The sequence below is a fragment of the Watersipora subatra genome, chromosome 3 (genome assembly GCF_963576615.1).
Source record: "Watersipora subatra chromosome 3, tzWatSuba1.1, whole genome shotgun sequence".
NCBI lineage: Eukaryota > Metazoa > Bryozoa > Gymnolaemata > Cheilostomatida > Watersiporidae > Watersipora > Watersipora subatra.
The window spans coordinates 69,612,610-69,626,323 of record NC_088710.1 but is presented as its reverse complement, the minus strand read 5'-3'; the positions used below and the strand labels follow the sequence as shown (position 1 = coordinate 69,626,323).

General features: G+C 36.3%; 1 protein-coding gene across 5 annotated transcripts in view; it reads right to left on the bottom strand.

The window, feature by feature from the left end:
• LOC137390840 (transient receptor potential cation channel subfamily M member 3-like) overlaps positions 1-13,455 on the bottom strand; it is a 41,137-nt gene extending 27,682 nt beyond the window's left edge. For 4 of the 5 annotated variants that reach the window (XM_068077156.1, XM_068077158.1, XM_068077159.1 and 1 more), the window contains exons 1-8: positions 13,317-13,455; positions 11,821-12,138; positions 11,641-11,696; positions 8,627-8,712; positions 8,035-8,206; positions 5,302-5,515; positions 3,835-3,962; positions 8-179 (exon numbers count right to left, since the gene is read on the bottom strand). In XM_068077156.1, coding sequence (XP_067933257.1) covers positions 8-179; positions 3,835-3,962; positions 5,302-5,515; positions 8,035-8,206; positions 8,627-8,712; positions 11,641-11,696; positions 11,821-11,863 — 871 coding nt within the window. In that variant the 5' untranslated portion in view covers positions 11,864-12,138; positions 13,317-13,455. The remainder of the gene's footprint in view (positions 1-7; positions 180-3,834; positions 3,963-5,301; positions 5,516-8,034; positions 8,207-8,626; positions 8,713-11,640; positions 11,697-11,820; positions 12,139-13,316) is intronic. The other variant, XM_068077157.1, reaches the window with a different exon arrangement.
• Between the last annotated feature and the right edge of the window lie 259 nt (positions 13,456-13,714).

Below are 13,714 nucleotides of genomic sequence, written 5' to 3'. Positions count from 1 at the left end.
AACTTACTAATATGTATTCTCTGGTGGCTGATGTACCGTTCCAGTTGCTTCCTAAGCACAATGTCTGCCCCGTATTTTCCTTCCGTTCCATTATCAGCTAACAGAAAATAATTGTGGCGTGAATTTAAGACAGCTGTGTTGGTTTTGGGGTGAGCAGCGGCGTGATAATTCACAGCTTTCTACAAGCACACAAAATTGACTAGGGTGACCATCTGTTTGGTCGAAATCACTTCAACTAGGATCTTGTTGGGATTATGTGAAATGCGATTGAATGAACTAATGAAACAGTTCGAGTGAATCCAAAGTGACAAGATGTCAACAGCTGCGGGTAAGCTTTCTAAGAAGATCAGATGGTGTTCATGCTGGCCTAACAGGACTAAAGGATTGACTCAAGCCAAACAAGCGAGGCTTGGGAGATGCTTTGTTCGGCCATGTGACAAAGGGTGAGAAAATAGGACACTAATGTACGCGGGATTGTCTCAAATGCAAATGTGAAATGGCTTGGCCTCATTTGCAAATGGCATTCTCATTGACGTTCTGATAGCGTACCGGTAACTGCTAATAATCATAATTTTTTGAACAGGAAGAACTCACCCTCAGTTTCCTACGCAACGTCTAGGCAACTCTCTTTAACAGCCTCCTAAACAGCATTGCAAGTACAAGAAATAATGACCATGTTCAGCAAACTACTCTCTACATTGCCTTCATGCGCTCACTCTTCGAGAGAAAGTTTAACCAGAGTATTTTTTTATAAAATCTATAGATCATGATAGAGATGAATGTATAACAAGAATGATAATATCATTCTTGTTATACATATTATTGTTAACTATATTATAGTTAATATATATAGTGATATAATCTATATGCCATTGTCACTGCATCTAATTCAGAAGAAAATTCAGTGCATTTTATACGTCCATACTACTAAACTGTTTTATAACAACTTTTCACTGACCAATAGCAGTTCATAGCTACTTGAACTGTTGATAGAATAAACCGTTATGGAGTCTCCTGAGTAACCTTCAACATTACTAATGCTGACAAGAGCTCCTCTATGTAAACACGACGCCTACAGACAGGAATTATCATGAATGTCAAACTTATGTCAGTGAGGTATGGTTAGGGGCGGTGCGAAGTTGAAAGTGACATTTGCGTGTCAACATAAATATTCACATAATGTAACCATAGTTGAAATTGATCATATGAGGCTGTTATCAAGACACATTTGTGTGAGATATAAGATAAAATCACTTAAACGAAATGAAAAATGACAGAAATCTTCGCTTTAATCTCAAGTAAATTCCTAGTGGAACCATTCTTACCCACATAAAATTCCATATTAGAGGTCAGTGACAAATGTGACCTATACTGCAATAGCTATGTAGCAGTAGCTACCGAAGACTTAACGCTATTGGTAATGTATATTACGCAACTGCAACGCAAGAATATATTGGATAATAATGTTGTGAGATTCAGACTAACCTAATATTAGTCATGGAAACAAATGCTACTAGCAATATAAGTGTGGACGAGTGTTCATCTGCAGGAGCCTCACTACATTGATTTTGTATTACTCACTGTGAGTCGTGTCATAACACTTAAAAATATTCTAAAAGTTAGCAAACATTATCACGATTCCAGTCTCAATATTTCTTGTAAAACCTAATTGTTATCAAAAAAATAATGTAAATTCTTCAATGTTAGGTTACAAGAGAAACAGGAAATAGACCAACTTCTTTGTTTTATGTTATGATAGGTCATATACAATAGGGGTTGAACTATAGGTGTATAGGCTTGTATGAAGAGTTGTATAAGCTATATACATACGTATGTATAAGGAGTTGTGAAGCTATATATATTTGTATAGACTATATAGGCCTGTATGAAAAGTTGCATAGGCTGTATACACTTGTATTAAAAGTTCTATAAACTATATATGCTTGTATGAAGATTTGGGTAGGTTGTGGCAAAATCCAAACGAAGAGGAGCCCTTTGATTTGGAGATAAATTTAGACATGAGCAGGCTACTCCTACATAAAGCTTGTACAGCTATAAATTGTGTTGCTTCTCTCTTGAAGCACTCAAGCACTAACAATTCAAACTAACGGACTGATGTATCAGCAGAGGTTGAAGACTGAACTCACTGCTGGCTCTAGAATTTCACTAGGTGTCGGCTGATAATGGTAAAATTGCTATAAATTACTGACAAAAAACGTCACTTTTTCTGGGTTATACGTCACTTTTTCTGGGTTATACAACATAGAGAGGGGCGAGCTAAGTAATTCATGGGGAGATTTGTTTCTATTTATAGCAAGGGAAACACGTAAAGCTATAATTATCTATTCCTAATAGCCGACCTATTGAATAGTAATAAACAGAGAAATAATTCTACTGCTCAGCAACTGTGAATTCCTTTGAGACATTCTGCAGAAGTAAGAATACTCATGAAACATTTGAAAGCTGCAGCTATTAAAAGAAGATTATAAGCAGCAAAAACCTAAAACACCTTAACGGGTATATTCTAATAATAGTCTGAGAACAGATATGCTAGCAGAATTGGTATTAATATTAAAAACTTTAGGTGTGGGCGATGGTCACGAACTATTAGCAAGCTCGCAAGTATCAACTAGTGTGTGTATTACTAACTCTGCCTGTTTTATTATTACATTAGGCAATGTCTAAGAAATTAAATTTTGTGATTCATCAAATGGATCTGAGGTTTTTATGTTGACTTCTGACGTAGGCCAAGGTTAGCGTTCCCATCATAGCTTGCCCGCACTCTCAGCTTCATGGTGCCGAGTCACTCCTAATGAGTATTATTTCCAATAGCCAATGTATTATTATTCACATCAGTAAAACCATTTCCTTGTGACATTGCCAAAGCATGATGTTCCTCTTAGTCAGACAGCAGGAATTAAACATTGCGCTGACTTTGGCAGTATAATGCTGGGCACTTGTTTATCCTAGTAAGTCATACATAGTCTCATTCTTTCAAAAAATCACACGCAAATTAAGAAAGTGTTAGCTTAGATGATGACTGGAGGATGCTTTGAGACCATGGGAATTGATGAGAGTTACAGCATTTCACAGAACCTTCTAATAATAAGCCTGAATCGTACTTTGGCCAGTAGCAAAATTGTGAAAAAATAGCAAACGGCACCAAATGACCCAAAACTGACCTCCAACATTTCAGTAAAATTTAATTTATACAATTAACATTGCGCAATGAAATTTTACCTCCTTAAGAAAGTCATTAGCATGCAAAGGGTTATCACTTAAAGTGTATGATTGATTAGGGTATGCTGATGAAAGGGCGTTGTACAAAAGAATTCATTAAAGAACTTGGCAAACGGTAATAACTAATTACTATTTGCCTTATTCACTTCCCTTTAAAAATTCATTAACTCCGGGCCAAAATTTGCACAAAAAATGGTCATGCGGTAATGCCAACCAATGAGACACATATGCAGTAGGTAAAGGAACACCCGAGCTCTTCCAATGGAGACAGCGACGCATCAATTCAGCACACCTGGATTGCTGGCGAGACGAGACATCCTGTTTGAACATGCTAGTTTAACCATTGATGTCTCCAACTCCACATCCCTCACATAATGCTTATGCGCACATATTCTATCTTAAACCCTAGGATAGCTCACAATAATCCGCACTAATCGGATGTAACTATAACAGCTATAACAGCGTGATTAGTACATATTGAAGAGTGCATCTCAGCGACACGCCGTCATGACGCATGAGCAGCTCTGTAGATGTTTCATTTAATCGTTTTTTATTTTTAACTCTTTAGACAATAAATTCAAAGATGAGACTTACATCTCGGCCAATCAAATCTGTCCGCTTGTGTACGACACCCCAAGGAGCGATGCCGATAGCCACTATATGCTTCTTATGTTTTTTAATTGATTTTTCTGCCAGCGCCGAACCAACATGACGCATCACTCCTGTAAATACATCAAGCAGTACTTAGAACCAGTTGATAGCTATACATGGCACTCCTCAAATCTATCTGTAATTAGCTCTAAAAATATATATTTATATACGGGCAAGTCTTGCCTATTATTGACATCTTGCAGAGAAAAGGGCCAACTAACAATGTTAAAAATAAGCTAAGATAAATGGCAAGATACTTGAGGCCAACCAATAAGGACAGTAAGACCTCATATAAGGAGCCAACTATCCACAGGTCTACAATACGTCGTTCCAGCAAAACCGATACACTTTGATTTTCTTACAATAAACTATAGTTTTTGTCACCATTCAATCATTCTTCTTAGCAGAGTGCAATATTTCACTGAAGTAAACCGCTGGTGTAGTAGTGTACAGCAACTACTGCTTTACAGTAGCATATTCAGAACGCTTTGAACCGTGCAATTTCAACTTGCTTTATATAATTTATAACATAGAAAAATCTGACACTCAACAACCCCAGCCACTAGCATTAAATTTATTATATGAATAGTTGGCAAATCAGAGCATAGGGCAATAAATAGAGCTGTAAAAACAAGACAGGCTGAATTAGTGGTGATTCTATAGCTGCTAGAATAGGTTTAAAGTATTTTCATTGCAATCTTTTAACAGTTTAAAAAACATCCTTGCCAACACTAAACCCATCTGCTCCATTCACATTCGTAGCTATAAATTGAGTTGAAACAAACCCATCTGCTCCATTCACATTCGTAGCTATAAATTGAGTTGAAACAAACCCATCTGCTTTATTTACATTCGTAGCTATAAATTGAGTTGAAACAAACCCATCTGCTTTATTTACATTCGTAGCTATAAATTGAGTTGAAACAAACCCATCTGCTCCATTCACATTCGTAGCTATAAATTGAGTTGAAACAAACCCATCTGCTCCATTCACATTCGTAGCTATAAATTGAGTTGAAACAAACCCATCTGCTCCATTCACATTCGTAGCTATAAATTGAGTTGAAACAAACCCATCTGCTCCATTCACATTCGTAGCTATAAATTGAGTTGAAACAAAGACTGCAATATTCCCCGTTAACAATTTTCAAGTTTTTACCCTCTCAAACCTACAGATTATTCAAATCAGGTGCTGCCTGTACTCAGTACTTCCAGCTAGATGTAACCAGGAGTGTGGCCAAAGTGTGATTGCTACACCCAAAAAGTTACCATACATTTGCAAGAGAGAGAAAGAGAGAGAGTGAAAGTGACACCAGCAAAGGTTATGCATACGTTGAATAGCCTGTTGACAGCAAAATTACGATATTTTCTGGTAACTTTCCCACAATGAAACATATATAAAATACACACCCGTGTTAGTGCCGCCAGTTATGATCCAGGCACCAGTAGTATTAGCTGCCTTTATCAGCCCCTTTTTGAAAACTCTGTTAAGCTTTGGCTGAAGGTCAAAGTTGGCGATGCCTCCATGCACAGAAATGAGAAGCTTTGGCAGTTCGAGCCTCCAGTGGTGCAACAACAGCTGCAAAATCTTCTCTGGACTTGTCAAGTGTTCAAGTCGAACATACTAAAAACAAGAAAAGAGATCATTGATTAAAACAGTTAGTAGACGAAACCTCGGAGGGAACCCTCTGCATTTCTGAAAACCGATTAGGAGCTGAAAAGTTAATTTTAATTCTCAACAACATTTGATTTAGTTGAGGTAAGAAAAGATAGTAGCAGTTACATAGTCTCTAGGTGCCTTCATTGAACCTTGCCTACGAGCACTAACTATAGGTTACTAACACACTATCATTACCGATCTAGTCATCTGTTATTGAGCCTCAGTACCTTAACCGCGTATTGCTATAAAATCTACAACCCTTTCAAGCTCTCTACCGAACCCTGTATGTCGGGATCAAAGGCCAACAAAAAGAACTGATGAGTTTTAAATGAGATACCGTTAAAGGTCACACATAGAAAACTGTAGAATTTATCATTTTACTGAGACTAAAAATACAAAACCAGCTAAATTTCGTTATTTTGTTGTCTACTAATAAACCAGCTGTTAAATGTGTAGCTGGAAGCCATAGGATATAAGACCGCACAAACGGTCAATGAATCTAATTTAATTAAAACTTGGATCAGAAGACAGACAAGTTGATGTTTCCTAAAACCTGCAATATCTTTCTGTCACACTATCAATGGATGCTGCACTTAAGACAGGTAATTCAAAGCTTACAATCATAATTGTTAATGATCCCTTTATAAGCGCTACTTCTCTTGGAGCTGACCTTCCTTTTGAGTCATAAGGAAGGTCAGCTTCCTTATGACTTATAAGGACGCTGAGCTCTGCATAATAGCTACATTATACAGAGGAGAGTATACAGAGGAGAGTATATAGCTAGTTATTCTACACTTATGTACATAGTGATTCGACAGCAGGAAATTTATGTATTAAAACAACAGCTGATACACTGCTGCTCGGTAGTGTCTCACGAGAGTCGAGAGGCGTAGGCGGAGGGCATGATGTTCTTTTGATGGCCGTCGATTACCCATCTACACAATTCTCTCACCATCTAACCTACATCAAATGCTTCATCAAGAACAGTGCCTCACAACTATGGCAAGATTGCCTGACAGCACCGCTAGTATAGGCCTATGTTACTTCCTGTACACACCAAACTACATGTGATATTATTAATAGAGAGACTATCGAGAAAATCAGAAAAGATTTCCAGGTGGAGGGGGTTGGGTTTGCTCAGTCCACTGCTTGTATGCACTGAGAGTGAGCCTCGCACTAGCGATGGCTCTTGTTTTCAAGAGGTAAGAATATTATAAAACTATTATTAATGAAAAAGGCATTACCTTTGCAGTTACATGAAGTACAAAGGCGTGTCTAGATAACATACATAGGCTAGCTTGCTAGCTATAGTTAAGTTGAAACTAAGAAAGATTTTGTTTGTGAGAGAGGCACTAAAGAACATGCTTTAGATTTGCATTTCATCGATTTGTTTGTACTATAAATAAAATTCCATGTTATTAGTATTTGTTAAGGTTTGGGTTTAATAAAGAACAATTTATATGAATGCTAAAAATCTAAGTATTTGTTATTGCTGGGCATAGGAATAGCTAGTATTCCATGATTATTGTCAAAAAGACCTCCAACCACCAAACAAAACTAGCTGTTCTGACTACTACATGTGATACAACTTTAAATCATTAAATCCCCTTGAATTTGCAAAGTTTACAAATCCGGACAAATTGTTGTTACAAGTGAAAAAAATTACCAAATTTCCGAAAAGCATTGTCACCATAGCTAGGTATATTAGTACTGAGGATTATCTGGAATGCCATGATTAAAAATTGTCCTATCAAACCTATACCATAAATATTACTCTATAGAAACCAGATTAAGTGCACACAACTCTTTTCAGTTCAACAAATCCGATGTCCAGGTGACAATCAAAAGCTGTTATTTATGTTAGAGTATACTTTTATGAGCCATACGGCAGCCAGCGTACTCTCCAGCCTACTCTCGGCACTAGACAGCTAAAACAGTTAAAGCCACAAGAGTGCTGAGAGCAATGGAATGTTAAATATGTGGAAAGCTTCTAAAGTCAGGTGGTGGTGACAAGCTTCAAAAACATATATCTATGCTCGAAAACGCATTGGCATCTTCAGAATCCGACACTTGAAGTGATGCACACATTAAACACATATAAAAAAGCAATACTGTATCTATCTAGTTCCTTGTTCACTTAGTTTGTCTGTTGCTAGTCAATGTACAAACCCAACTTACATGTACGGAGAACAAGCATGGTTTTAAACTAATAATTAACTACGCTACGAGCACAGAAGCTCACAGTTCATCTGACAATTGTTCTTCTCGTACGACACACTGGCTGCAAATACGATTGCTTGAAGATCATTCACCTATCAGGTATTAAATTACTCCAACTAACATCTATAACATCAATTCATATGCAGATAACAACCAGGAAGGCTGATGTAGCCACAATGAGTCCTATAATAGAGCTTGTTAACAACAATTCCACACAAATGACCTTACACAGTATGAAGTTGCTAGTGCTGAGGGTTTCTAACCTGAGCCTTGGTCGCGTAGCACGAGGCACCCTGGAAGTCTATCTGTCCGAAAGCATTGGTGGGAGCTAAACTAGTGTGCTTAGCAGCCTGCCATGATGGCTCTACATGCAGCCCTCTTGGTGAGACTATTGCATCATGGTCGTGCTCGAGCCTGTGGTGGCCACACGCACATCTGTGGATTAACACGGCTGGTTAAACAGATATGATACAATAGAAGGTATGGCTAGCCATGCCTTACCCTAGACTAGGGGTTGGCGTAAGCATGGTTGGCAATGGGAACTATCGTCTCCAAATCATTAGTTTTTTACTTTTGCCATACCCAAAAGAACAATAAAAGGAACACTGATGGTCCTTCAATCTGGATACTACGGGTATTAATTTGTAGCTTCCAAGCATTCAGGGTAACCTTACTAATGACACCAAAAGAGATTCTTAGACTAAAGTACGCGTAGGAAGAAGTATCGAATATCATTAATTCTAAATCTACAGTCCAAAATTTGGGTAGATGGCAATTAAGGGCAGATCCATAAATACATAAATAATAGAGCGCGCAGTCTAGTGATTTGCATAGTTAATAAACGTCAAGCAATACCTGTCCCTTTCCGCATTGTTCGTTGGCTTTGTGAAGTTTGTGCAATATCTCCGGTTGAAAGTCTTTTCTATCCAAAAGTCTCTAACCTGTAGAAGACGAGTAATAATTCTGGGAACAAAGAAAGAAGAGTTCCGGTCAAAGTAATTTCATTTCACAAGCTGTTCATTCATAATGGATGAATGCAAACAAGTGAATCAGAAAGCATTGTTTGACTCTGGCCAACTCAATACGAACTGGCCCTCAAGAGATAAAGCTAATAATCAGCGATAAAACAGCTAAAATACCTCCGCTACTTCGGAGAAATCGTCAAATTTTGTTTGTATAAACTACAGCAGAAAACAAATATAAAATATGTAAGATGGAATGAGACATGGCATAGAGGTTAAATAGGGGCATTTTCCTATTCCCGTAAACGATACAAGATGAGGGCTGTAAAAGATCAATGCTGGTTTAGAGAGGATGGGTTGATATTTATCAATCATCAGCGATCATACTTTAAAAATCATTTACTAGCTCAGCCATAACATTTAAAACTTTCTCCTTCACTTCACAATGAATACTGTTGAACAATTTCTCCAAGATGCTCGTATTATACCATAACACTGTGCCTACTCTCTTAAGATCAGCAATAAACCTTGGTCATCCTCTAGCATCCACAAAACTTCTTGTGGCACGGAGCCGCTTGCATGGCCTAACATTCACATCATTTTATGGAATGTAACTACATAAATCTATGTCGCCATTCTGTGAAGTTGCTCGCAAGAAATTTAACAATAGCTGAAATTTGTTAACAGTTGCTTGATCCAATGGTATTTATAACTATACCTACTGAAATTTTGTAAAACATAAGCCCTGAGGAAATTTGTAATCAATGCAATAAGACCCAGAAAGATTTTCTGAACAAAACATCTCATTATTATTAATCTTTCAAGCTAATTTTAAGAAACACTGTTATTTTAATAACTATAATATTTTTGTTTGTTTGTAGGGAAACAAATGATAAGGATGTCATGATATTTTAACTTTGAATTAAATGCACTCCATGGCTTACGTGTACCTTGTTACAGATGTTGACTATTATCGATGAATGCGTCATCTCGCTTGGTATGGCGATAACAATAGAACCTTACATGGATTACTCTAATTGGTATGCTGACTATACAGTCAGACCATGATTCAACATACCATGTCAGATTAAAGCAAATATTTAACTCTAAACCGCAAGATTAATTTCTAACTTATGACATCATAAGTTGTTTGAAACAATGCAGTTTTGTACATCAGTACATATTCACTCTGTTCTCCTTGACATTGTATGGATTTAGAATGGTCCAAATAATAGTAAACAGTACTTCATATAGTCATTGTTTGTGTTTACATTCATGGCTGTTCACATGACATATAAAATAGCTGCGGTGAAAAAAGGAGAAACGCAGTAATTGCCACTAAATTGAAGCCAGAAATTAAAGAGAGTATACCAACTTCTTTGTATCAGTTCTTAAAAAAGACTATGCGACCCCACCTGGTAGTTATTGAGAGATAAAGATAAAGCAAAATAATACTAAAAAAAGTGGAAAAACTGGATGCGATATAATTAAAGATAAAATTAAAAATAGTAAAGATGAAAACAATAAAGCTGTTAAGAGTTATTGTAGTCTAAGTTAGACTAAGCTCAGTAGCTCTACCACCTCTACCTACACACTTTCTATCTCTTGTATTATCTCCGTTTGCCTGTCTTTTACACAAAGGAAAGTGACAATAAAAGCCTATGTTTATTGATTATTACGACACTAATTTAGTTTCTTCCCTCTAATTTATTTTTAACATATAATTCCTTGTTTTAATATGTAAATATAAATCTCAGTGTCTGTCATTCGTCTGTTCAGTTCTAGCGGTAACATCATAGCAATGAAAAATCAACTTTGTACTGGATTTAAACTCACAACATTTGAATCGCAAGTCGACTAACAAAGGTGCGTAACCACAAGGCTAAGCCGTTCTTATCTAACCATTGCTCATACCCTATACTGTACATCCTTTTTGCAATTGCACACGCCAAATTTTTATTATTTATTATTATTACATTTTAAGGTTTCATTTTTTTGAAATTTTTTTAAAAGCTAATTTTTTACAAATACCGTCTTTTTTTAATTTTTAAATGTGTCATTTCAATTTCATAAGTACCGTTACACTCCTTTTTTCTGGTTTTGCCTAAGATTCGATCGCTAAATCTGTAAAGGCTAAATACTTTTCACCTAGAAAATTGTATTACCTAGAACAGGAATTGTCTCTACATTCTCTTTCAGTTCAGTCAGACAAAGTATTAGACAAAGACGGTATGATATCTCAGTTTTACGTTTGTACCAGTATCGAGAGGTACCAGCATCGTAGTATTCAAAGTATTGATGGATATAGCTTCTACTGCAACAGTAAAATTTTTATACACACCCTTATATGTACTCATTGTTATTATTAATTCAACATATTCATGATTTTTATTTTATTTTCTCAGTTCATATTAATTGTATCATTACCGAATCCCTTTTCATTGTAATCATAGCAAAACAGACTTCATGTAGCCATTACTTGCTAATTATTTCACATAAAAACACCTTTACAGTTGTTATATTTTTTCTCTTAATTTATTTGAACTGCACAAAATACTCTTCTCATGATTTGAAGTTTGAAAGTTAGAATGGTAACTGTTGATATATGCTCAATAAAAATAAATTTTCTGTGCAGACCTTTTTACTATCCGGGCAACGCCGGTAATTCAACTAGTGCTTTATACAATTACCTGAAGCAACTAATGTTAATTTTTTTAACTATGGAATGAATTAAACAAAATACAGTGTTTGCTTATAAACATAATTGCTCCAATGCACAAAGGTTTTCGGATACAAAGAAAACCCCGTAGAAGATTCATTTTGTATGCTGAGGTTTGATGTTATTGGACAATTGTATGGCTTACCTAGCTTGCTGTGTTGGTTATAATGACTGATCACATGACTTACCTTACTTGGTATGTTGACAACAGATGACTTTATTGAATCGTCAATGGATATCTCGTCTAAAATAAAATAAAAAGGACAAAAGTAAGAAACTTTTTTTACAATAACACACAATATCCAAATGGCATGTTAACTTAGCATTAACATCCACCAAGGTCAAATAACAGCAAAAATGTCACATACCTGCACGCTGCCCATTTGAAGCACTTGTTTTGATCATCTCCATGATGAGACGCTGTCGAAGCAGAGCAAATATTCAGCATGGATAGTCTGCAAGTTTTCAGGGTACTGATGTTATAGACCAGTTGCGACTTCTCGCAAGGGGCTAGTAACATGAAGTGTTCGGTCTCACCCAACTATTGTTATGGAGGGTGATGAACTTCTTCCTTGGCTACCTCAATTTGCATAATCAATAGGCAGAAGAGATTGATGTTCAAGTTGTGAAAATTAAAGGAAAGATGCCGGGTGCTGACGTCACCCGCAAGTCAAAAGGATGCGAGCCTGCAATCACAGTATTACCTTTTTTATGAAATATATGCGCATATTTTACTTAACTTGCAAATTATTTACACTTTTAGTCCAGACGATTTTACCTCAAATTTGATTTGATGCATTAAATTAGCGATTGCAAGTACACGTGTGCAGACGATCATATGATGTCGTTTATCATTGCAAGCTCCATGCAGTAGACTTTCTGATATGCACAAGTATACTACTAGTTTTTTGTAAATGTATTATGAAGAGCTTACGAGAAACTTCGAGACATAATATGTCTCGAAGTTCCTCGTAAGCTTTTCTAGTTTCTTTTAGTAGTTTTCTAGTAGCTTTTCGTAAGTTTCTCGTAGCATAATTATATATGTTATATATAAATATGCTGCCAGTACCGTTAGTGCTAGACTGATACAAAACAATTGACCATTATGTCAGCACACAATGCATCTGAGCAAGACCCACCTACTATCACCACTATTGCTTTTAAAGTTAAGTGAATGCTAGTAATTAGTATGGCTTGCTTCTATTTATTTGTGCCTAGGTTTTTATTTTATTAGATTAAAAGTGTGGAGGTTTCCTAATCTCAATTTTATAGTTCCATTTATACGTTTTAGTGTAAACATCCCAGTACATATCATTTCATCAGTAATGACACAATACAAAATATTTATATACACTAGAAATAAATAACTATGTGCACATCATGAGCACATAGTTTCTAGTACTTTTAAGTTATCATAGCTAAACCTTTCACCTTACAGAAGAACGTGCAATACTTTAAAAGTTTGTAGGATATGAAACGTATATATAACAAAAAAATTTTAATAGCCAAAGTCATACTTAATTTTATGGCTTTGTCTCACTTTAAACACTCAATCGTATCGTTTTTTTGTTGTTCAAGTGTAATGTTCGGAAAACAACAAAATATGTTATCAAGATACACATAAGAAACAGAGCAAGCAAGCACCATGTATTGATAATTAGCATTACAATAACCTTTTATGTTAGACTCCTGTCTTCTCTAAACAAAGTTTGAGCGGCTATATTTCACATCTACACCAAATCTAAGTCTGAAATCATCTTCAATTGGCACTCATTTGACACTGAATGTGGTGAAGCATACTCGACCACGGCGATTTGCGAAGTATTTCGCATTGTAGGAGTTTATATACAATTTAACAAGTAACCTTTGTTTCTTTTCGGTTGCTGGAACGTCGCCTGCGATTACACAACACGAGATGTAATTACAATAGGTAACAACGAAAGACTTCACCATTGTTGCTGCGCTCTAAACACAGCAACTGTTCCTTGAGTGCGAACCATTAGCCTCAGATTCGATAAAAAGCGTTTCGGGTGTCTTTCAAATCTTTGGTGGTCGATACAAGTACCGCCTTCCAACTAGTGTGAAGCCTAACTGTAGGAGCTGTAGCCTACAAATTAATGACGTTTTGTAGCCTTAGATCGAACCAACACATGCAAATAAGCCAAACTATACCAGTCCCCTCGTCCAATGTTAAACACCGGTCAAATAATGACTTTGGTTTAAAAGCCTAGTTTCTTCTTAATTAGAAGCGTATTTGTTAGA